Raw genomic sequence first — 25,459 nt, forward strand, 5'->3', positions numbered from 1 at the left:
TACACGCGGTCGGGCCGACCAGGCCCCGAAGGGGGATCGAAAACTACCCCGAAGGGTACCGGAGCTCTTCACTCTTCGATTCGGTGTCGATTCTAACTAAGCCGATCCCGAACGCAACAATACCGACGTAATTTTTCCGATATTTAGCTAACTTTCCGTTCCGAAACCCGGAGCGAAAGGAACACGTCCGAACCCGATGGCGGAAAGAAAACAATCGAAGATGGAGTCGACGCCCATGCGCAATGGAGACAAAGAGGAGGAGTCCCTCGGTCCCGTGACTCGAAAGACTTCTTCGAAGAAAAACAACTTGTAACACTCCGACCCAACACCAGATGGCGGGCTATGCACAACATGTGTATCTACAGCGACAGATGCCATCGAACCTGAGTTTTCACTGTTCCTGCAACAGCAATATTTGCAAGGCCACAGCTACCAAACTGATCAAGCAAAAGTCATGGGTCATCATTGCCACAATGCACAACTCTGGGCAATGGTTGTCCGGGAGAAATATCTGCAATTTTGTAGTGTTGTATGACATTACTACCATAGAAAGCTGCGTGAGGCTTTAGCCTGTAGGAATGGTGTAACTTCTTTGTATGAATCCTTGCTCTCACTTGTTCTATTATACATCCATGTACCCAACCATTCATCCATCCATCTATCCTTCCTTCCCATCCATGAGCTCACTCACCCATCAAATATCCATGGACAGACAGTCCCTCATTCCTTCATCCATGAATCACATCCATCCAACCGTTCACATATCACATCCAGGCAACCAAACAGACAAATTCGGCAACAAATAAAGAAGCACTTTCACTTATAAAATGGCCAGACGTATTGACTTTGTTAATAATGTTTTCAGGTACTTTGCATTGCCATTAATTCAACTGGGCAGATTTCCTATTCTAACTGCAGCCCCAGCAAATTTGGAAAATAGAGCCAAGTCTTGATAATGGCAAGTTCCGGTCATGCTCAAAGTTCACTACATTTTTTCAAACTAAATAGTTTTCATTTTTAGCTTAATAATGTAAACTGAAGAGAAACAGACAATTTTCCACTTTCAATGTTAGCTAGGCCCTTACTACTTGGCTTCAAAAAGGGCACAGCACACATCAACATGTTGGCAATGCCTCATTGTTAGAAATTGGATCTCTAGTTGCCAGAGATATGCACCCTGTCCAAGTAGGGACCACAATTCTAGTCAGGGTAAGTCATAACACAACCTAAATTATCCTGTGCTCACCCTCTGTCTCTGTACAAAAAGTACTCCACACCAGGTTAGGAAAATAGATAATATGTATCTGAATAAAATAAGATCAAGACGACAAAAACCCAAATGTGCACAAGTCAAGATATCACTTTCAAAAGGCTTAAATGAATCTCAATCCTTAAGAATAAGTGGTTTTATCCTTTTAACACACAGTACCCTAGGATGCAACAAAAATAATGACGCAGAGGGGCCCACAGAGGAGGGAATGTGTCTAAAAGTAAAGCGATGCATTGATTTTTCCAGTGTTTCTTTGCACGCTGCAAGGCGATGTGTCAGTTTCCTGAAGTGCACTCTTGGTTCCTCACTACGGTGGGGGGATATTTTGCAGCCCAGGGATGATGCGTGGAAAATCCAGAATGGGTTGAGAAGAGGCAACAGGCACTGCAACGATCCGGTCGCCAGACAGGTGCTGCATGGATTTTCCGACACAACGGCTTTTCTTCTCTTTTGGTGAAGTCTTTGATACCCCCTGAGACCTCAGAACAAATGGAAAGCTCAATCCAAGCCCTTGGAGAGGACTTGTGGAGGAAGCAGAGTCAGGGGTCAGCATGCAGTAGGGCAACAACCAGGGTAGCAGCCCTTCCAGCAAAGCAGTCCAGATGAGTCATTTGGAAAGCCGGACAGTCCCTCTGACAGAGTCAAGTTGTAGGTCCAGAAGTGTCTGATTTGGTGGGCTCACAGACCCAGTACATGTACCCAAAAGTGCCTTTGAAGTGGAGGAAACTCCACATGTTCCACTTTCAACCCAACCCTATCTGCCAGGAGCCCTGTGGGGGGTTATCAGTCCTTTGTGTGAGGGCAGGCCACTTGCCTTTGAGTGGAAGATAGAGCCCCTCCACCGTTCCTGCCCAGGGAAACCCATCTGTATGCAGATGCAGCTGAGTGTCCTGTGTTTATGGCTGTCTGGGTGGAATGCACAAGGGGAGCTGTCAACCAGCACAGGCCAGAAGTGGATTGGAAACAGGCTGTAAGGCGCACATAGCAGTAAGTGCAGGGAAATGCCTAATTTCTAAAAGTAGGATTTCTGAAATAGGAATGTAAAATCCAACTTCACCAGTAAGTAGGATCCAAACAATACCAAATATGACAAGTGTATTCCTCTCAGATCAGGAATTACCACTTAAAAGCATATAAGAGAATCTCTAATGCTGATCTATGAGAGGAGTAGGCTTCACAGTAGTGAAAAACGACTTTGGGAGTTTTTCACTACCAGGACAAGTAAAACTTACAAGTACATGTCCTGCCTTTTACTTCCATAGAACCTGCCCGATGGGTAACCTAGGGCCTACCTTAGGGTTGACGTATATGGAAGAAAAGGGGAATTTAAGGCTTGGCAAGTAGCTTTAAATGCCAAGTCAAAGAGGCAATCAAAATGCACACACAGGCGTAGTAATGGCAAACCTGAGATATGGTTAAGGGGCTACTTATGTGGCTGGCACAATCAGTGCTGCAGGCCCAGTTGTAGCATTTAATTTACAAGCCCTGGGCACATCTAGTGCACTTTACTAAGGACTTAAAGGTAAATTAAGTATGCCAGTTGGGTTTGAGTCCATGTAATCAAGTTTTAGGGAGAGAAAGAGCACATATTCTTTAGCACTGGGTGGCAGTGGTAAAGCGCCCAGAGTCCTAAAGCCAACAACAATGAGGTCAGAAAAAGAGGAAGGCATAAAGTTTGGGGTGACCCTTTAGAGAGGACCATTTTCGAACACTCATACTTTCATTTATCAGAGCTCCCCTACCTCTTTTGGGAAAAACAGTCATTGTTTCTGAATATATGGGAAGATTCCAAGATGGATAAGGAACAATTACTTATTAACAATACTAGTTCTCAATCAGGAGTGTCTTAATTAAACTTATAAACACCATTTCTACTGAAAGATCAAATTAAATATGAGCATAAAAAAGGTTTTATATCCTATGTCCTTCAGCAGACAGTCAAAATGGACTAAGTGACACAATATACTAAATACTGAGGCTGTTCAACTTGTCTACCTTAACGTGACAATGCAGTATGCCTTCTATGCAAAGCAGTAGAGCTGAGGATTTTTTTTCTCTTTCAAAATGGAAAAATAAAAAGGCTTTTGAATGCAATGCTGCTCTAAATCCGTTTAAATCAATTTATAATTTCTAGAAAACTATGCCTTTGTCATATAATTGCAAAAAAAAGTGTTCCAGGATCTTGCACATAGGAATATTACTGAATGCTTATGAATTTAATGTCACCCTTATTGCTGTTATAACTTAATAACCATTTCTCACCAAGTCAATAACTAGGAGTGGTTATTAATTTACTTAATCACTCACCATTCATTTTAATGATAACTTCTGCTACTAAAAGTCTGGCAGTGTTGTTATAGATGGAATGTGGAATTGTTTTACTTTGAAGGAGACAAAAACTCTGTAATATATAGTTTTATTAAAATCTTGCCCCAGAGTGGAGGTACTAAGTCTTTATAAATGTTAATTAGGAAGCCATAATATAAAACTATTCACTTTCCTAAATTAACTGAAACCAGGAAACTAATCCCAGGAAAAAATGTAACAATGCTCTTACCAAACATTAAACAATTTAGCTAAAAACGTAATTGAGGGTGTTGGGGAGGAAGAGATAAGATATAAAAGACACATTTGGGCTATTTTTCTTCTGGTTCCACAAATAATTTTTAAGCATACCGGGTTCAGACATCAAAAAAAGATGCTGCTTACCTGACACCCAGACATACAAGAAGTTGGAACTTTCCATCCTTCCCAATGTTTCTTGGTGCTGTAACAATGGTGTTCACATAGTGGCAGAAGGTTTTGCAAGATGCTCGCTGAAGCAGCATGTCCTCTTCACTGTCCCCCATCTCGTCGTTTGTTTCGAAATAGTTAACAGCTTTCTCTGAAATAGTCATTTTATACAAAAACAATGAATGAATATCGCAAAAGACCTCCCAGCGAACTGCCCAACTACTAGACTGTTCTTATTAAGTTTCATGGCAACCATATTTACGAAAAGGAGGGAATATACTTTGTAGACCGTATGAATGCCTTGGTTAAAACCTACTTTCTTGCAGATCACTACCTCATAAAAATCTCTCCTACACATAAATAAGAAAAAAATCCTTGGTGACAAATGTCACGAGGAGTATCTAACACTGTCCCAGTGCCACAGAACACTGGAAGGGGTCCTTACCCCATGTGTTACTGGGGCCAACCATGTCTTCAGGCCTTTACTGATATTCTTAATTGAGGAGTGGCAAGAAACATTTTGAAGTTAACACTATAGAGTTAATGAACCAAGGACATTTTTTAAATAAGACAAAAGGCAAATATGCTTACCAGAAAGACACAGAACTTCCAATTGCATTCCTCATTCACATCTCAAAATTCAGCATATGATAAGTAATATTTTATTTTAGATAATAGTCAAGTCAAGGGTCTTATCTGTTATATGCAATTTTTCACTGGCATCTGTTGACAGTCAATAGAGAGGAACCTTTGTGCAATTTCAGCACAGAATAGTCAGGATCAGCATGTAGCACTGTTTCCTATGTCAAGGGCATTACTGCCACTAACTAGCAGTAGCAAACCTGGTAGTGTCTGCACACGTTTCAAACATCAAATCAGGAGCCAATTCGATGAAAGATGGAGCAACAGGTCCGGTTAAAAGGGGTAAAAAAAAAAAAAAAAAAAAAAGAATATATATATATAATAATAATAATAATAATAATAATAATAATGTCTCCTTCCAAATCCCCAAGCTCACATATTCCGGATAACTTGCTTGAGATCAGAGCTCTGAAGCCATTTATACAGTAAAACTCTACAGAGATATGAGGAAAAACAGTCTGGCCTTGAAAACCAAGGAACAGAAATCACATGCTCAACAATGCAATTGGACATCTTAAGGCTATGTCAAAGGAAGTGGATTTGTTAAAAAGGCTCAGAGTCTTCAGAATATCAGGAATAATCTGTGGAAGTAACGGTATCCCAGAGTGTGAAGAATGTCCTGATGTCATTGCTTTTCTTACGTCAACACTGCCCAACTGTCTGGGCCTTTGAAGCTCCAGGTCAATAAATACTCAAAGAGCTCATCAGACAGGTCCTAAACCTTCTAGATGTTCCCTAAGTGCCAAGCAGAGTGCTATAGTAAAATATTTATTTTATTTTAAAGATCTTATGGCAGTTCCTTCTGTGGCTAAGGAGAAGTAACAATGGAAGAATTCCAAAGGTTTGTTTTGAAGGTGTTTCAAGAATTACTGCTATTAGAAGGAAGACGTTCCTTGATCTACGTCCTAAGTCATAGGTCATGAATGCCAGATATGGGCTTTAAAAATTACATTTATTGGCACAAGTGGAAGAAATGGAGATAGGAAGACACTGTGCTTCCTGTACAATTTTTACATGACTTCTTCTCATTTATATTGTCACACAATAGCCTCTCCTTGATTTGTATAATGATATTCCTTCATGTTTTGAATTTTTGTTTAACTATGACTTTTTTCTTTTCTTCAGGTCAAGTTCTATGTGAAGTCAAAGTGACTTTTGTTTGTTCTTTTCTACAATTACTGTTATTTTTCTCTTTGTGTTCTGTTTCTTGTTTTTCTCTTATATTTTCTTTTTGATATGTTTCTGCATATTTTCCTTGACTATACTTCTTAATTTCCTTCTTGACATTATGTGTGACCGTTCTAATATTTCTTCAAATATGTCTCACCTATGGATAGTAACATGGAATGTCAAGGGACTGAAAAATTCTGTTAAGAGACAGCAAATAACATGGGCAAATTGTTTTTCTTTAAGAGACTCGTTTATTAATGAGAACACAATTAAACTAAGGGGATATTGGGCAGGTGAAGCATATTGCCTTTTGGCCTACAAATAACAAAAAAGGAGTGGGAATAGTATTATTCAGGCATTTACATTTAGACATTATTTCTCAAGAGGTTGATTATGAAGGTAGAAGGATTATGGTGGATTTAAACATGAACAATATCCCTCTATGCCTCATTAATTTATATGGGCCCAACAATCCTAATTCTTATTTTAGGATAGAATTTATTCTAACTGAATGCAATACACTCATGATAGGGCTGATAGGAGGGTGAGGTTGCAAACAAATAATGGAACAATTTACAGACAGAAAGCCAAAGAAAGATGTGGGCAGCTACACTAGGGGCCATAGTTTGACACATCAAAAATGTGCAATTGAGATATTGTAGAATACAGCTACTATTCTCTGGGGCACAACACAAAGGATTTATTATGTTTTTTTCAGTAAGGATCTTATTCATTCATTGATGCATTCAGAAACTGGAACCGTTTCGATTTCTGATCATGCCCGTCACAGTTCATTTAGATACCCACCAATGTGATGTAGATGTTTAATAATTCTTTGTTAAGCAATGGTGTTTTGTCATCCAAATTCAATGGATTTCTGAAATAATTCATTCAGTTGAACATTTCAGACTCTTCCATTAGTGTGATTTTGTATGCTTTTAAAGCATATACCAGAGGATTTATTATCAGCTACGTTGCAAGTAAAACAAAACAGCAAAAAGTATCTCTGATAACGCTAAGTAGTGTATAGATAAAGTAGTTCAAAAGACTAAGTTCGTACGGCCCACCTCTCTCATCCTTTAGAATGCCCAGCTTTAATCCATGTTGTGGGTTATCAGATGGGGTGTGGATCAATTTGCCCCAAGTCAATATCGTAAGGTAATGGAGGGTTGAAAACCCACATTATATCCAAGTGTAAGATTCCAAGCTTACAACTTGTAGCGATTTGTGATGTAGAATTAGTACTCCGAATCAAGGTGATGAATCCAAACATAATTATTGATGCCCTTTGCCAAGAAGGCCGAAGATATTTACTGATGTCCTTTTGGGCAGAGAATTGTAAACTTTTGAGTGGAGAACTGACACGTGTTTCACCCCCTATGGTAGGTCCACATGGGGCTTTTTCAAGCCTAGTAATACTCAGAGCAAGTCCATTATTTGGGACGAGTATTTGCCATTCAGTATATTTAATCGGTCTTACGAGTGCAGAAGGTGTTGTTTTCCGATAGGTTGTTTGACAGGCTAAATCCCACGTTGCTGTAAGGCGTTCTAGTCCAATGCCATATTGGTTGCGTTTACAATTCTCTGTCCAAAAGGACATCAATAAATATCTTCAACCTTCTGGCCAAATGTGTTTGGATTCATCACCTTGACTCAGACAATAATGTGGGTTTTCAACTCTCCATTACCTTATAGATAAAGTGGTGGCTGCTAAGATTGTGTTTAATAAATGATCCACGGAACGTGTGTGTGGATACTTGATGAAAGGTCAAGCTAAACTTTATGGTGGGCTAAATATGTGAAGAAAACTTTTAGTCTATTATTAAAAGTCAAAAAGGCAAAAGTCTAATGATAAAGGAGGTACATTTTTTTAAGGATGAGGATATAGCTAAATGTTTTGTGGACTATTATAGACTTTTATACTACTGAAGTTTCACCAAAGGACAATTATACAATTATTTTCATAATTTGGCTTCAACAGACAGATTTCCTATTAATTGTGATGACACAGAACATGGCTTGCAAATGAAAAACATATGAAGCTCTTAAAAAAGCAACTGGACCTGAGGGTTTTTTAGTTGTACTCTAACAATTTTCAAAACATCTTGCTCCCAAATTGTTTGGTTTGTATAATCATTTCTTGTCTATATGTAAAGCAGGTTAATTCACAGGAACAATGTTCTGATGAATCCTTAAGAGAGATAGTAGTGTTCCCTACTGCAACAATTATAAACCCAATTTGGTAATCAGTAAAGACTGCACATTATTTACTAAAATATGGGCTAAAATGTATTCAGAACAAGATTTACTAAGGATAGGTTTACTTCTGCCAACTCTAACTTTTTGAGTATCATTCAAGGTGTTTTCAAAAATAACGATTCAATGGTCACTATAATATTAGAAGCAGGAAAGGCATTTAATTTGGTCAGTTGGAAATTTATGATGAAAACTCCTTGTTGATATGGTTTGGGGGTCCCAGAGTTCGTACATGTCTCCGGATTATAACCCACCCATATAACTTTGTTCTATGTTAATGGCATTCAATCACATTTCTTTTTTTCTTAATGGGGGCTCTAGGTAAGGTTACTTTTCACTCTTTCGGTAGAACCATTTCCTAATCACATAATATCTGGATACCACTTTAAATGAAAAATAAAATGAAAATTATGGCACATGCTGATGAAGTTTTGCTAAACCAACTTAAAATATTTTCAGCATTATTTTGCTACACCTAACATATTGATGTGCCAGAGAGGTTGGCACTTAATAAGGACTGTTTTAAACATCCTTTCTAAAAAGCAAGATTGGTTTATTGGTTTGAAACAATATAAAAATAAAATGTTATATATCAGCTACTCAAATACCATTTAGAATCCTCCTCCAAGTTATAAAATGAATGAGATAAAGGTAAAAATGGCAAACCGGTGTGAAAGGTGGTATATTTCATGGGGAGGAAGGTTAGATACCATCAAGATGATGATCCGCCCAACAATTATTTCTTCTTGAAATGCTGGCAGTTAAAATTAACAATCCATAACTGAAAAAGATAGAATGTTTTCAAGATCTCCATGGAATAAAAAGAAAGTGTTTCTCAGTGGCAACATAAAACAATCAAAGCAGAATGGAGTTAATTCTCTTACTTTAATAAATATAATTTCTGCTTTTGGTTTGAAACAGAATTGCCTATTGTATCTGAAATTTTAGAAGACTATGGCAATGCATTAAACAAACTACCTTCACTCCCTTTACTTATAAATATTTTTTTCATGAAACAACTCCCAAAGTGCTTTCAAACTCCTTTGAATAAATTATCACCCCAATTAGTAAAACCTTTGCTGATTCTCTGGCAATCAGATATATTTTTCTGTAGCCCCTTATGGCAGTGGTTCCCAACCTTTTGACTTCTGTGAACCCGGGCCCCCCACTGAATCATTATAGGAATCAGGGGACCCCCTCCCACTGAGTCATTACTGGAAGCCGGGGACCCAGGCCTAAAACATTGTTGATGATTTGAACTGCACAACAATTCACAAAAATACCGAAACAAGCATTCATCAAACACATACACAAATAATGACACATTTTATTTAGTTTACAAACAAATAAAATTAAAAGCAAACATTTTAATATGAAGGTTGGAGCTTTTCCAAATTCAACTGAAGCCACACATTGTCCATACTTAAAGTTTAATGCACCTGCACTGCTCCCATGATTCAGTCTCAGGATACTAATTTAATTTTTAGCCTCCATTTTTCATTTACAGTGTGTTTTAAAGTGTTTAATTCTACATTTAGACACTTAATTTATATACATTTTTTTTTAAATCTGTTAATATTAGTGTAGGAAGTTGGCTCTGTATGTGCTATTTCAAAGTAAGGAATAGCATGCACAGAGTCCAAGGGTTCCCCTTAGAGGTAAAATAGTGGTAAAAAGAGATAATACTAATGCTCTATTTTGTGGTAGTGTGGTCGAGCAGTAGGCTTATCCAAGGAGTAGTGTTAAGCATTTGTTGTACATACACATAGACAATAAATGAGGTACACACACTCAGAGACAAATCCAGCCAATAGGTTTTTGTATAGAAAAATATCTTTTCTTAGTTTATTTTAAGAACCACAGGTTCAAATTTAACATGTAATATCTTGTTCGAAAGGTATTGCAGGTAAGTACTTTAGGAACTTCAAATCATAAAAATTGCATGTATACTTTTCAAGTTATTGACAAATAGCTGTTTTAAAAGTGGACACTTAGTGCAATTTTCACAGTTCCTGGGGGAGGTAAGTTTTTGTTAGTTTTACCAGGTAAGTAGGACACTTACAGGGTTCAGTTCTTGGTCCAAGGTAGCCCACCGTTGGGGGTTCAGAGCAACCCCAAAGTCACCACACCAGCAGCTCAGGGCCGGTCAGGTGCAGAGTTCAAAGTGGTGCCCAAAACACGTAGGCTAGAATGGAGAGAAGGGGGTGCCCCGGTTCCGGTCTGCTTGCAGGTAAGTACCCGCGTCTTCGGGGGGCAGACCAGGGGGGTTTTGTAGGACACCGGGGGGGACACAAGCCCACACAGAAATTTCACCCTCAGCGGCGCGGGGGCGGCCGGGTGCAGTGTAGAAACAAGCGTCGGGTTCGCAATGTTAGTCTATGAGAGATCTCGGGATCTCTTCAGCGCTGCAGGCAGGCCAGGGGGGGGGGGATTCCTCGGGGAAACCTCCACTTGGGCAAGGGAGAGGGACTCCTGGGGGTCACTTCTTCAGTGAAAGTCCGGTCCTTCAGGTCCTGGGGGCTGCGGGTGCAGGGTCTCTCCCAGGCGTCGGGACTTTAGGTTCAAAGAGTCGCGGTCAGGGGAAGCCTCGGGATTCCCTCTGCAGGCGGCGCTGTGGGGGCTCAGGGGGGACAGGTTTTGGTACTCACAGTATCAGAGTAGTCCTGGGGTCCCTCCTGAGGTGTCGGATCTCCACCAGCCGAGTCGGGGTCGCCGGGTGCAGTGTTGCAAGTCTCACGCTTCTTGCGGGGAGCTTGCAGGGTTCTTTAAAGCTGCTGGAAACAAAGTTGCAGCTTTTCTTGGAGCAGGTCCGCTGTCCTCGGGAGTTTCTTGTCTTTTCGAAGCAGGGGCAGTCCTCAGAGGATGTCGAGGTCGCTGGTCCCTTTGGAGGGCGTCGCTGGAGCAGGATCTTTGGAAGGCAGGAGACAGGCCGGTGAGTTTCTGGAGCCAAGGCAGTTGTCGTCTTCTGGTCTTCCTCTGCAGGGGTTTTCAGCTAGGCAGTCCTTCTTCTTGTAGTTGCAGGAATCTAATTTTCTAGGGTTCAGGGTAGCCCTTAAATACTAAATTTAAGGGCGTGTTTAGGTCTGGGGGGTTAGTAGCCAATGGCTACTAGCCCTGAGGGTGGGTACACCCTCTTTGTGCCTCCTCCCAAGGGGAGGGGGTCACAATCCTAACCCTATTGGGGGAATCCTCCATCTGCAAGATGGAGGATTTCTAAAAGTTAGAGTCACTTCAGCTCAGGACACCTTAGGGGCTGTCCTGACTGGCCAGTGACTCCTCCTTGTTTTTCTCATTATTTTCTCCGGCCTTGCCGCCAAAAGTGGGGCCTGGCCGGAGGGGGCGGGCAACTCCACTAGCTGGAGTGTCCTGCTGGGTTGGCACAAAGGAGGTGAGCCTTTGAGGCTCACCGCCAGGTGTGACAATTCCTGCCTGGGGGAGGTGTTAGCATCTCCACCCAGTGCAGGCTTTGTTACTGGCCTCAGAGTGACAAAGGCACTCTCCCCATGGGGCCAGCAACATGTCTCGGTTTGTGGCAGGCTGCTAAAACTAGTCAGCCTACACAGATAGTCGGTTAAGTTTCAGGGGGCACCTCTAAGGTGCCCTCTGGGGTGTATTTTACAATAAAATGTACACTGGCATCAGTGTGCATTTATTGTGCTGAGAAGTTTGATACCAAACTCCCCAGTTTTCAGTGTAGCCATTATGGTGCTGTGGAGTTCGTGTTTGACAGACTCCCAGACCATATACTCTTATGGCTACCCTGCACTTACAATGTCTAAGGTTTTGTTTAGACACTGTAGGGGCACAGTGCTCATGCACTGGTACCCTCACCTATGGTATAGTGCACCCTGCCTTAGGGCTGTAAGGCCTGCTAGAGGGGTGTCTTACCTATACTGCATAGGCAGTGAGAGGCTGGCATGGCACCCTGAGGGGAGTGCCATGTCGACTTACTCATTTTGTTCTCACTAGCACACACAGGCTTGTAAGCAGTGTGTCTGTGCTGAGGGAGGGGTCTCTAGGGTGGCATAAGACATGCTGCAGCCCTTAGAGACCTTTCTTGGCATCAGGGCCCTTGGTACTAGAAGTACCAGTTACAAGGGACTTATCTGAATGCCAGGGTGTGCCAATTGTGGATACAATGGTACATTTTAGGTGAAGGAACACTGGTGCTGGGGCCTGGTTAGCAGGGTCCCAGCACACTTCTCAGTCAAGTCAGCATCAGTATCAGGCAAAAAGTGGGGAGTAACTGCAACAGGGAGCCATTTCTTTACAATTAGTTAATAATTTTTAAGCAGTCAAGGACCCCCTGAGGCGGCGGCTTCGCAGTCCCCCAAGGGTCTCCAGACCAGATGTTGGGAATTACTGTCTTATGGTATTATAATGATGTTAAAAACAAGGGCAAAACATCATTTTGAAAGAAATGGAAGTCCAGGGATTAATATAATTGTTTAATTGGTTAAACATGGATATCTCGTACACATGATCTCCCTCGGAAATACAAGTGGGGATATGATACATTAGTCCTAGTGATCCGTCAGAGTCTGAAGGTTTTATCTTCTATTGCAAATAATACTCAGTTTAGTAGCACTAACATAATAATAGCATCAATAGCAGCAGAACTTCGAATATTTATAGATTTTTTTGTCTTAACTGAGAAGGTTAGCATTAAATTGTTGTTGAATTGGGTTATGTTTGGTCAAATTCCAGTTGGAACAGAGCGTGGTTCAGATTCTCTCAAAATTATGTTCAGCTAGTACCATCAAACACTTTTCTTTTTTGGGGTCCTGCTGTCAGCCGGGAAACAGAATTATAAACAATACTGCAGAGAGCCAATACTTGCTCAAGATTGAATGGCTTTCATATTATTTTAAGTTGCTTTGTTCCAACTTGTTCCTTTCCTATCTTTCTGTGTTTGACCCACCTACAGGAGCTTTTTGGTTTTGCAGTTAGTAGATTTGCCATTCATCCTGCTAAAAGAATACCGAATCTAAGAAAATACAGCTATGTTTAAACACCTGTTTTTATCTAGTGCTGCCTAGTGGTCACTAGAAAAATTACAGCACAAATAAGGAAGATACAAAGCTGATCTCGACAGACACTGAAGGCTACTACATTGCCTATGCTTTGTTATACCACATTATATTATACTGCAGCTTCCCTATTTAAGTTGAATACATTTCCTCAGGACATACGATAGTCTTTCACAGTAAACAAAAGTATGAGTTATTTAATTGCTCAAACATTTCCCAGCTTTGGCATGAAGTCTAGGAAGAAGTTACGGAAACGTGATTTGAAGTTACTTTTTTCAATCGAAATATTTTTCTGGGTGGTTTTCATGATAGGTTTATGTATTTGTCCACTGCAAAATAAATTTACTAATACACTTTTAAGTAATGCTTTACAAATTATAATTGGAAATCTGCTGGTAATACCTCTATCAAGGCTTGGTGGAATGTTGTATTTCAAAACCACACTACAGAGTTATAACATGAACTCTTATTAACAGAGATACAATCTGGTCTGCAATTACAAACTTTTAATTAAAACAACTGTTTCTTCGATATTGCACATGCCACTCGCAAACCTCCTTAGATATTAAATTTATTAAACACAATTCTGATTACAAACTTGGTCTTTCAATACTTTGTTAGAGGAAAGAATAAGGCTAGATATGTCATTTTTATTTTTTTAGTATGTAGAATTCGAACAGTATTTTATAATACTGTTTTATAAGATATTTGACGTGTAGCACCCAATTTTCCATTTTTGTTTTCTTCATTTTTATTTATTTTTAATTTCACAGTTACAACAATTATGTGTCATGTTGATATCCTTGTTTTGTATATTTACTGATAATAATGGAATGAGTGTCATACTCATTTATTCTAAAATTGAATTCTTCATGTAATAGATTCAAATTTGGGTTTCTGAATTTTCTGTATTAATGCAGGTGTCATTGTCATATTTTTTATTTGCTCAATAAAATATATGGATTAAAAAAAAGGATAAGGTCCCAGTGCTGCCACAAAGAAACCACTTTATCACAAACCTAGAAAAGCTATTCACAAACGTACTTTATATCAGATGTCAGTACTGCGTTTTTAAGTCCGTTACAGGAAAACACTCAAAGCACAAAACATTGCTTCTATGAAATAAAAGGCACATGACACAGCAAAGCAAATATGAATGAAAGCTCTCATTAGGGTATGCAAGAAATTAGTTTATTGTAAATCAATCAAGCATTCATAGAGTGCTGCGCTGTCACCCCTAGGGGTATCTGGGAACTATTGGAGCCGCTGGTCTTGCTGAATAGTCATGTCTTGAGTTTCCTTTTGAAATCCGCCATGGAGGGGGCTGTTCTGAGGTGGACAGAAAGTTCTTTACAGGACTCAGCTGCTATGTAGGAAAAAGACCGGCCTGTGCTGTGGCTGTTGCAGAGGGTATGTGCAAAGTTGAATGAGGCGGAGTGAAGTTGTCTTGAAGGGATGTGGAAGTGCAGACGGTGGTTGATGTAGGCCGGGCCTATGTTGTGAAGAGCCTTGAAGGTGAGGATCTTGAAGTGGCACCTCTTCTGAACAGGAAGCCAGTGGAGGTTTTTGAGGTGGGGCATGATGCTTACACACTTGGGGAGGTTCAGGATGAGACTGGTGGCAGCATTCTGTAGTGTCTGGAGTCCTTTGGGTAGGTGGGAGGATATTCTGGCATAGAGTGCAGTGCCATAATTTAGGCGGCTGGTGATCAGCGCGTGCGTAATAGTTTTTCTGGCATTGGTGGGAATCCAGGTAAAGATGCGACATAGCATGCAGAGGATGTAGAAGTAGGAGGAGGCGATTGAGTATTTGATGGTCCATGGATAGTTGGTTGTCATGGATGATTCCAAGGTTGCGTGCGTGGTTTGATGGAGCCGGTGTAATTCAGAGTTCTGCTAGCCACTAACTGTTGTACCAATTGGAGGTGTCCTTCCCAAAGATCAGAATTTCTGTCTAGTCAGTGCTCAGTTTGAGGCAGCTCTTTCTCATCCATGACACTACTTCAATCATGGCGTTGTGGAAGTTGGCTTTGGTGTTGAGTGGGTCCTCAGTGAGTGAGAGGATCAGTTGGGTGTCGTCGGCATAGGCGACTATGTTTAGTCCATAGTATCTGACAATGTGTGCGAAGGGGGTCATGCAGATATTGAATAGTGTGGGGTTGATGGAGGATCCCTGGGGTACACCTCAGAAGATATCCTTGGGTGAGGAGGTGTAGGGGGGTGGATGTTCTGGGTGAGGCCTGAGATGAACGAGACAATCCATTTGAGGGAGTTTTGCCAGATGCCAATATCTCGAATGCTGTTGAGGAGAGTGAAGTAGGACACTGTGTTGAACCCTGCTGAGAGGTCGAGAAGGATCAAGGCTGCCGATTCCCCTTTGTCGAGGAGTGTCCTGATGTCATCTGTGGCTGTAATCAGCACAGTTTCTGTGCTGTGATTGGTTCGGAAGCCTGACTGTGACAAATAGAGGCGCTCGTTCCGCTTGAGGTAGTCGGTGAGCTGTTGACTGATGGCTTTTTTTAGTACTTTCACAGAGAAGGTAGGTGGGGAAATGCATCTGTAGCTTTTGGAATTGCTGGGGTCCGCTGTAGGCTTTTTGAGGAGGAGGAGCCTTACCACTGCGTGCTTTCATTTGTGCAGGAAAGATGCCATGGTGATGGAGGTGTTGAGGATGGTGGGTAGTTCCTCGCTGATGGCACTGGTTTTGAGGTTTAAGAGCCGGTGCATGCACGGATCGGTGGGGGCCCCGGAGTGGATGGATGCCATGATGGCTGCGTGGTTGGTCCAGTGATGGGGGACAAGGAGGTTACTGAGTAGATGATGTGCGTTGGTTGAGGGGGATTGACTTGGCTGTGCATGGGTGGTTGGGGTTCGAAGCCTTTGTATATGATGTAGCTCTTGGGGTGGAAGTAGTCTGAGAGGGAGTCACAAAGCGCCTGCGAACGGTAGATGGTGGTTTCTGTGGCTGTCAGGTTTGAGAATTCCTTGATGATTCTGAAGAGTTATATCGAGTGGCTGGCTGCAGTGTTGATACAGGTGGTGGTTGCGTTTTTCTTGGTGGTCTTGATGAGGTAGTGGTAGTCGTTCAGGGCTGACTTATAGGCTGGTCTGTCTGCGGGGTAATTGGTGGTGCATCTTTTTTAGAATTTTTGATGGCTCGAAACATAAAAGCTATGTTCCAACAAGGTATTAATTATCTCTGTCAAATAAGCCGAGGACAGATCTAAGACATGCTGACCTGTTAACACTGTAATGAACAAAATACAATACTCAATATCACAATGTTTCAGAAGCTTATCACCTCCGGGTTGACCATGACTATTTCTGCTACCTAACATTGTTTGGAAATTCTGAAGTCACATAGGAGCTGTCCCTTGATGGTCGCTGGATAGCAGATGGGTCAGTGGTCAGGAGTACCACCAACAAGCACAAACAAATGCAACTGGAGCTGTTGGAGATTTGCAGAGCTAAAGAGGACCAGCAAGGTCCTGGGGACCTCTTGGAGGGGAGTCCGGGTTGACCCTAAAAAGACAGAAGAGCCAGCAGAAGCAGTTGGAACCCCAGGAGCACCCCACTGGCAGCAGGCACAGTAAGTCACAGTGAGGTCTAGGCAGCACACCAGAAGAGGAGTCACTTGTCGCTGGCGCAGCAGGGAGGAGACTGTCCTTGCAGAGGTAGGTTGCTGGGGGCTAGGCTACTTTGAGCCTGAAGATCCCTCGGAGCAGGAGTCCGCAAGCCTTGGTTGCTGCAACAGCCAGAGTGCACAGAGGTTCTGTCTTGGAGGAAGAGGCAAGAACTCACTGTCTACCAAGTTGAACAGAAGGCAGAGAGGATCCAGAGGACCCCTCGGAATGACCACATGTGTTGGAGAATGTTCGCAGATCCCAAGAGCCTGCCTTTGTTGCTTTAGGGCCTGCAAATGCAGGGGAGTGACTCCGTCACTCCAAGGGAGATTCTTTCTTGCTTCTTTGGTGCAGCTGAAGTCTTGCCGACCGCAGAGGATGCACAGCTGTTGAACTGTTGCAAGTGGCTGACAGGAGCTGCGGAAACAATGTTGCAAGAAGAGGTCATCTCAGTATTACAGTCTTGTTCAGTTCCTGTGAAGTACACTAGTGGTTCTGGCGGCCAGCAGCAGAAGGGGTTGTTGCAGAGGAGTCCTGGTGGAGTCTTGCACAGCGAATCTGGGGACCCATCCGCAAAGGAGTTCCTAAATAGCCCAAACAGGGGCTTGGTCACCTTGCAAGGTGACCACCTATCAGAGGGGGTCACTGACGTCATCTGCCTACACCGGCCAGTCAGATGCTCCCAGGGGCCTTTACCCATCTTGATTTCAAGATGGCAGAATCAAGTGGCCACCTGGAGGAGCTCTGGACACCACCTCTGGGGTGGTGATGGAGCGGGGAGTGGTCACCCCCAATTTCCTTTGTGTAGTTTCACACCAGAGCAGGCACTGGTGGGCCCCGGACTGGCGCAAACCGGATTATGGAAGGAGGGCACCAAATGTACCCTTCAAAGCAAACCTGTGACATGGGGAGGCTACCCCTCCCCAGCCCTGTAACACCTATTTCCAAGGGAGAGTAGACTGCACCCCCCTCGCACAGGAAATCCTTTGTTCTGCCTTCCCCTGCTTGAGCTGGTCAAGCAGGCGGACCGCAGAATCCTGTCTGAGAAGCTGCTTCCAAGCCCTGGAAGACTGGTAGGAGCAATACTGGGGAGGGGGGAGGTAATGTAAGGAGCCCCCAGAGTGCATGGAACCATTCCACCAATACTGGCATCATACTGGCCTAGGTTCAAAGTTCCATTATGTAGCTGGACCATAGGTAGTGACTTATGGCCAGTACATAGCTAAAATGGCTTCCCTGCACATACAAAGTCCAGGGAATTGAAAGTGGAATTCACAGGGGCACCTCTGCTCCTGCAATGGGGCACAGACACATGGGGACCTGCGTCCTGCCCATAGGGGTGACTTACAGTTTCCTGGTATAGTGACCAGTAGTGAAAGGGTGCATGCACCTTTTCACGCAGGCTGCAAGTGGCAGGACTGTAGACACAGTTTGCATGGGCTTCCATAGGTGGCATAATACATGCTTTAGCCCCTGGGGGACCCCTGGTGTACCAATGCCCTGGGTACCTATGTACTATATACTAGGAACTTACAGGGGTACACCAGTATGCCAATTGTGGGGTGTAAAGGTACCAAGACAACCACATTTAGAGGAGAAAGCACACTTACTGTGGTCCTGGTTAGCAGGATCCCAGTGAAAACAATCTAAGCACACCGACAACAGGCAAAAAGTGGTTGTAGCCATGCCAGAAAGAGGAACTTTCCTACAGAAGACTAGACGGTGAAGTTATCATCCTAGTAAATCTCATTTTGGCAGCTTCTCCAATAATTCCAATCCTATATGAATGCCTCTGAAGGACAGTAAAACTAAGGGCCTGATTTAGATCTAGGCGGAGGGGTTTACTTGATCACAAATGTGACGGATATCCCATCTGCAGTATTATATTCTATGGGTATCATAAAGCGGCGGACAGGATATCCATCACATTTGTGAAGGAGTAAACCTCCCTGTCAAGATAGTAATCAGGCACTTATTCTGCAGAAACAGAAAGTGAAAAAAACGAAGGAAATAATCGAGCAAATCAGAGGAATATAAAGAACGAGACAATGCAGAGCAAGTAACCTGGAACGAAGGACCAGCAGAAAAGAAAAAACGCTGTAACAGAAAAAGTAGATATCCAAAAACTATTCTATTATTTTATTTTTTAATTCAAGTGGGAGTTGGTTTAATATATTATGCACGGACTTGAAAAAATATCTGGTCACATTAGACAAAACATTTCCGTGTACCCAAAGAAAGTGCCTCTTTGCTCTGTAAAACAGATTGTTACCTTGTCAAGGAGGACTGGGCTTTTCATAGGGCAGAATGTTTTGCTAGATTAATACTAACTTATTACTTACTTGCACCAAATGGAGGTAAACAAATCGCATGCCATTTACCTATGAAATCCCAGAGGAAGACATTCTTTTGGAACATTCGGGCTTGTTTGAATCCATGCTGGAAAACCTGTTCCAGTGCAGCAACGAGACCATTTTCTCCACACAGCAGGATGGTCAGACTACCTCTCTGTGTAAAAAATAATAAATAAAATAAATAAAAATAAGTTGGGCATGGTACCAGCAGATCGATATACCAAAGTTTTTGGTTAGTCAGGACCCCATCCAAATTGAGCTGAGGCACAAAAATACTGAAAAGGTTTCCTGCGAGACAGGCATTCACAAAAATTATTTTATTTGGCTGTAGTCAATTTTCCCGAGAAAGAAAAGATGTGACTCACATGCTTGCCATTAAGATTTCTATCTCGCATTTATTATACAATTGTCCTACTTTTGAATCCATACAAAATGAAAAATGAACAGTTTAGGAGAGTCCCAAAACGTAACTTTAGAAATAATGTGTGAAGTAATGCAAATTATTATACACACACACACACACACACACACATATATATATGCATGTACATATATAGATAGTCCACTTAATTTCTCAAAAACTACCTAACAGAATTACACCAACACAAAAAAAGGTCGCATTCTGGACCACAAGCTACCTTTCAGCCAAATGTGGTTTAATTCTGTCCAATAGTTTCTGCGCTATTGCTGTTCCAGATCCCTACAGAAAAATGAATGGGGAAAATGTGTTTTGGGACCCCCGGGACAGATCACCCCAAAACTTTCCAGGGAGCAGCTGAGTCACCGCACACACACACACATGTGTTACCATCTTTGTGGGGACTATGTGTGGACACCTGCCTTGTGGGGAACTAACCTTTCCCAATATTTTTTAACTATACTAATAATAGAAAAATTTTAAGAAATAAGATCATAATTCAGGATCCAGCTTCAAATTTGTAAATATATTGTTATTTAATGCTGTGCACAGAACAATTGTTGTGGGGACTTGAACATGTGCTACCATCCTTGTGAGGACCTACTACATAATTACCATTTGTGACTGAATACAGTCAAAGGCACATGGCTAAATGTTTATTTTATTATCAACTACCAACATACACAAATAACAATCTATTAAAAAATTGCTGCACATATCCTAAGGGTACAAATAAATGGATTATGCTAATAATGATTCACAAAATATATATCATGATTACCGATAGGCACAACTGTATTTAACCCATTGCTTAGCACTCAAAATCTTAGGAGATAAAGGAACTAGCACTCAAAAGGAAATAACAGATGCAAATAAGCAATATGGTTTAGTGGAACCCAGAGCTGATCAGTTACTTATATTTTTTGTCAACGTAGCTACTGCACGTCTCCCTAGGAATGCATGCAATGTTAATGTACATAGGGGTGGTGTGCGATAAAACCCGCAGTAGTGGCATGTGATTACAGTAGTCTCTACAGCGATGATGACTACAGTTATGACAAAAGTACCCACAGAAGTAGAGTGAGAAGATAATTATTTTCAAGTACCCACACAGAGATAGTGTGAAGTAATTCATGTACAAGTCCCGTCAAAGGTAGTGTGATTATTGGGATTGTGATGTCCCCACAGAGATATTGTGAGAGATTATTATGTTCAAGGCCCCACTAAAATAATGTGTAATGACAGTGTTCAAACCCGCACAGATAGAGGGTGAAGATAATGGTGGTCAAGTCCAGAGATTGTGTGTAATTATAGAAATGTTCAAGTACCCACATACAAAGTGTCGGAAGGTAATAATGTTCAAGTCCCCATACTGTGTTATTATATTGATATTCAAGTCCCCACAAGGAGAGTGTGTGATTATAGCGATGTTCATGCCCCTATAGAGATAGTGTATGGGTATTGAGATGTTCAAGTTCCCAGAGACATAGTTTGTAATGATAACCTTGTTAAAGTCCCCAATGAAGTACTGTGAAAAGACACTATTCTAGTCTCCACACAGATAATGTGGAGATAGGGATGTTCAAGTTCAAACATAGATAGTGTTTGAGTAAAAGAATATGCAAGTCCTCAGAGAGATGTTATGAGAAGGGAATCATGTTCAAGTCCATACCATGACAATGTGATGTTGAAGTCCGCACAGAAATATTATGTGATTATACGGATGTTTAAGTCCCCACAAAGATCGTGTGTGGTTATAGGGATGTTCAGGTCTCTACTGAAATAGTGTGTAAAGGTAATTTTGTTCAATTGCCCTCTTAAATAGTGTCTAAAGGCAATTATCAAGTCCCCCCACAAACACATTATAAGGATTATGATATTCAAGTCCCCACTGGGATAAGTTGTGATTATAGGGATGTTTACGTCCCCAGTGTGTGGTTATAGGGATGTTCAGATAATGTGTGTGAAGGTTATGTGGAAGTCCTCACAGAAATGCTGTACAATTATGAGTGCTCAAGTCCTCACAGAGATAGGGTGTAAAGGTAATCATGCCCAAGACCACACAAAGATAGTGTGTATCTATTAAGATGTTCAAGTCCCCACAAAGATAGTGTGTGAAGATGATTATGTTCAAGTCCCCACTGAAATAATGTGCCAAAACAATGCCTGAATCACCACGTAGTGTGTGTGAAGTTAATGATTCTCAAGTAAAAAACAGAGATTGTGTGTAACTACAGGAATGTTCAAGTGCCCACACAGATGGTGTGGGAAGGTAATACTGTTCAAGTCCCCACAAAGATAGGGTGTTATTATAGTGATGTTCAAGTCCCCACAAAGACAAGTGTGTGATTATAGGGATGTTCAGGTCCCCTCAGAGATAGTGTGGGAAGATGATTGTTTTCAAGCTCCCACTGAAAAAGCATGCAAAATAAATTCTTGAATCTCCACACAGAATGTTAAGATAGTGATGCTCAAGTCAAAACAGTGATTGTGTTTAATTATAGGAATGTTTAAGTGCCTACATAGACAGTGTGAGAAGGTAATCACGTTCAAGTCACCACAAAGACAGTGTGTTGTTATTGTGATCTTTAAGTCCCCACAAAGATAGTGTGTGGATATAGGGATGTTCAAGTCCCCACGGAGACAGTATGTGAAGGTGACCGTGTTCAAGTCCCCACTGAAATAACATGTAAAAACAATCCCCGATGTCCCCAAACAGAGAGGGTGAAGATAACTATTCTTAAGTCTAAACAGAGATGTGTAACTACAGGAATGATCAAGTGCCCACATAGATGGTATAGGAAGGTAGTCATGTTCAAGTCCCCACAAAGATAGTGTGTTATTAGAGAGATGTCCATGTAGAGAGTTTGTGGTTAGTGGGATGTTTAAGTCCCCAGAGAAATGGTGTGTGAAGATAATGTTGTTGAGGTTCCCACTGAAATACTGTGAACATACAATGTTCAAGTCTCCACACAGAGAGTGCGGCCAGAGGGATGCTCATGCCCAAAAAGAGATGAGTATAGGAACATGCAAATCCCCAGAGAGATGATGCGACACCATGTCAATGTGATGTCAATGTCCTCACAGTGATAGTATGTGGTTGTAGGGATATTCAAGTCCCCAGACATTGTGTGAAGATGATTGTGTTCAAGTACCCACTGAGATAGTTTGTAAAGATAAATTTGTTCAATTGCCCACTGAAACAGTGTCTCAAGATAATGTTCAATTCACCATAAATGTATGGTGAAAAGATTATGATATTCAAGAGCTCACCGAGATGGTTTGTGATTAATGGGATGCTTAAGTCCCCAGTGTGTGTTTACAGGGATGTTCACATAATGTGTGTGAAGATAATGTTCGTCTACACAGAGATGGTGTACAATTATATGAGTGTTCAAGTACTCACAGAGATAAGGTGTGAAGGTAATCATGTGCAAGTCCCCACAAAGATAGTGTGTGATTATTACGATGTACAATCCCCACAGGGATAGTGGAGGACAATGATTGTGCCCACGTCTCCACTGAAATAGTATGCAAAAGCAAGGCTCGAATTCCCACACAGAGTGTGAAGGTTTTGATGTTCAAGTACAAACACAGATTGTGTGTAATTATGGGAATGCTCAAGTCCCCAAAGGTGATACGGCAGATAATATTTGAAGTTAATGGCACTAGGTTCTCATGATATTCTAGTTCCAACATCTACCCAATATGAGGCATTGTTCCTTTAGAATATAGATATCAGTCTTGCAACTTAATTATTAAATATTATCTTTGCCACCGCATATGTGTGATCATGTGCACACAAACCCCCTGACACTGCACCTGTTCGGCAGCAGGCGACGTGTCACATCTTCTTACTGACATAAGAACAAAGTATTTCTCTCTGGCAATAGGGTATTTATATGGACTGTTTCCCCTTTGTTACATTAGAGCAAAACTGATCTTCTGTACTGGTGGGCCGTACTTTAAGCAAGCACAATAAAATGCTATATTGTAAATGTAGATAAGCCTTGGAGTCTAAACGCGTTAGTGTTTACAGCTCAACCTTATTTGAATAAATATGCTGACACCTTGAAAACCCAGAGTGTGGTTGTTGGAAATGGTTCTTACTGCAGGGTTATTCCCAAACTTTTTGTCTTTCTCCCCCTATTTTTCTGACCCTCTTTTTGTTGGCTTTAGGACTCTGGGCACTTTACCAGTGCTAAGGTGCATGTGCTCTCTCCCCTAAAACGTGGCCTAATTGGCTTACACCTGTTTGGCATTTTGTATTTACCTGCAAGTCCCTTTAAAGTGGTATACTATATACCCAGGGCCTGTAAATTAAATGCTAATATTGAGCCTGCAGCGCTGATTGAACCACCAACAGAATAGCCTTTCAACCATGTATCAGGCCTGCCACTGCAGTGCCTGTGTGTGCGCAGTTCACTGCCACACTGACTTGGCAAATCAAACTACTTGCCAAGGCCTAAACTCCCTTTTTACTATGTCTAAGTCTTCGCTAAGGTAGGCCTCAATCGCCCTATGGGCAGGGTGCTGTGGATGTAAAAGGTAGGGCATGTATTTTTGTTTTTACATGTCACAGTAGTGAAAAACTAAACAGCCTATTTCGTTTTTCACTACTGTGTGGGCTGCTCCTCTCATAGGTTAGCATTGGGAATTCCCTTACATATTGTCAAGTGGTAATTCCTGATCTGGAAGCAGTAGCGTGGGCATGTTTGGTATGTTTGGAATGGCAGTTAGAAGTCCTGCTTCCTGGTGTAGTCGGATTTTATATTACTATTGTAGAAATGGCACTTTTAGAAAGTCAGCTTTTCTCTGTGCTTATAACTCTAGTGTTTTGCAACCTGACTCCAAACCACGTCTAGGGCAGAGAGCCACAATACAGAAGAGGCATCTGCATACTGATAGTCATCCTGGGCTGGGGAAAGGGAGGGTTGTTCACACCTCACATGTCAATATTCTGTGGCCTGCCCTAACACAACGGGCTGATTTATCCCTTACTAATGTCTGGAGCCAGGGCTGGGTTGAAAGGGGTTGCATTACATTGGAAAGGGTTCCTTTGAAGTCACCCCTTAAACCAAGACATTTTTAGGGTATAAGTACAGGAGCTCTGACCCCATGATTTTAGAGTACTTTTGGGGAACTGGGACTGAGTCTGTACTCATCTGGACTGCTCTGCTGTTGTTGCCCTGCTGCCTGCTATTTGCTGGGTGGCATAAAGGACTCACTGGATTGCTTTTCTGTTTGTTGCCCTGCTGCCCCCTTGACTATGGTCTCACCAGACATCTGCACATTGCCAGGAAGAACTGCTGTCTCTGCTATCTACTTCTTTGTGGGAACCTGCCACCTCTGGATTGCAAGACTGCAGGAGGAACTACCCTTCTGTCACTGATATTGATGAGCTGGGCTGGGCTGCCTGCTTTGTGCCCCCATCAGTGTTCTCCTGGGACTTGCTTGTCTCTAAGGGGGCGCTGTTGTGTAAGTCTGCTTTATTGCGAGTTGAGCTCAATGCGCATCCCAGACCCTGAGCATCAAGCTTAAAGAGTCTCTCTCGCTGCCGGGGAGAGCCTGAAGTGGCCATGTAGGAGCCATCGTGTTGGTTTCAGTAGGTCATGCCGCTTTTGGCAGAGGCGACCACTGGACCTCAAGAACCGCCCTAGTGGGACACCTCCTTTACCAATGTGGCACAAGCAGACCGAGTGCACCACTCAATTTGACCACATTGCATCCTCTGTATATATAGTGTCAACACTTCAACCAGGAAGGTTTGGCAGCCATTTTGATGCATAAACCGAGTACCCCCAAAAAATGCAACCCTATTGCCCTAGCCTTGGTCCTGGGGCACCCTGGGACACTGCCAAGACAAAAAAGATTTTTTTTAATTTCAATATTTGTGAATTTCGCCATGAATTAAAAAAAAGAAATGTGGTCTCCAACACTCGTTATAATTGTAGCCAGATCCCG

General features: G+C 42.0%; 1 protein-coding gene across 4 annotated transcripts in view; it reads right to left on the minus strand.

Moving 5' to 3' along the window:
* The window catches only part of DENND5B (DENN domain containing 5B), a 517,562-nt gene that overhangs the window by 20,355 nt on the left and 471,748 nt on the right, over window positions 1-25,459 (minus strand). For all 4 annotated transcript variants that reach the window (XM_069228198.1, XM_069228199.1, XM_069228197.1 and 1 more), the window contains 2 exons: window positions 19,105-19,231; window positions 3,980-4,154 (listed from right to left, as the gene is read on the minus strand). In XM_069228198.1, the coding sequence (XP_069084299.1) occupies window positions 3,980-4,154; window positions 19,105-19,231 (302 nt within the window). The remainder of the gene's footprint in view (window positions 1-3,979; window positions 4,155-19,104; window positions 19,232-25,459) is intronic.

Source organism: Pleurodeles waltl, chromosome 4_1 (genome assembly GCF_031143425.1).
Source record: "Pleurodeles waltl isolate 20211129_DDA chromosome 4_1, aPleWal1.hap1.20221129, whole genome shotgun sequence".
Classification (NCBI taxonomy): Eukaryota; Metazoa; Chordata; class Amphibia; order Caudata; family Salamandridae; genus Pleurodeles; species Pleurodeles waltl.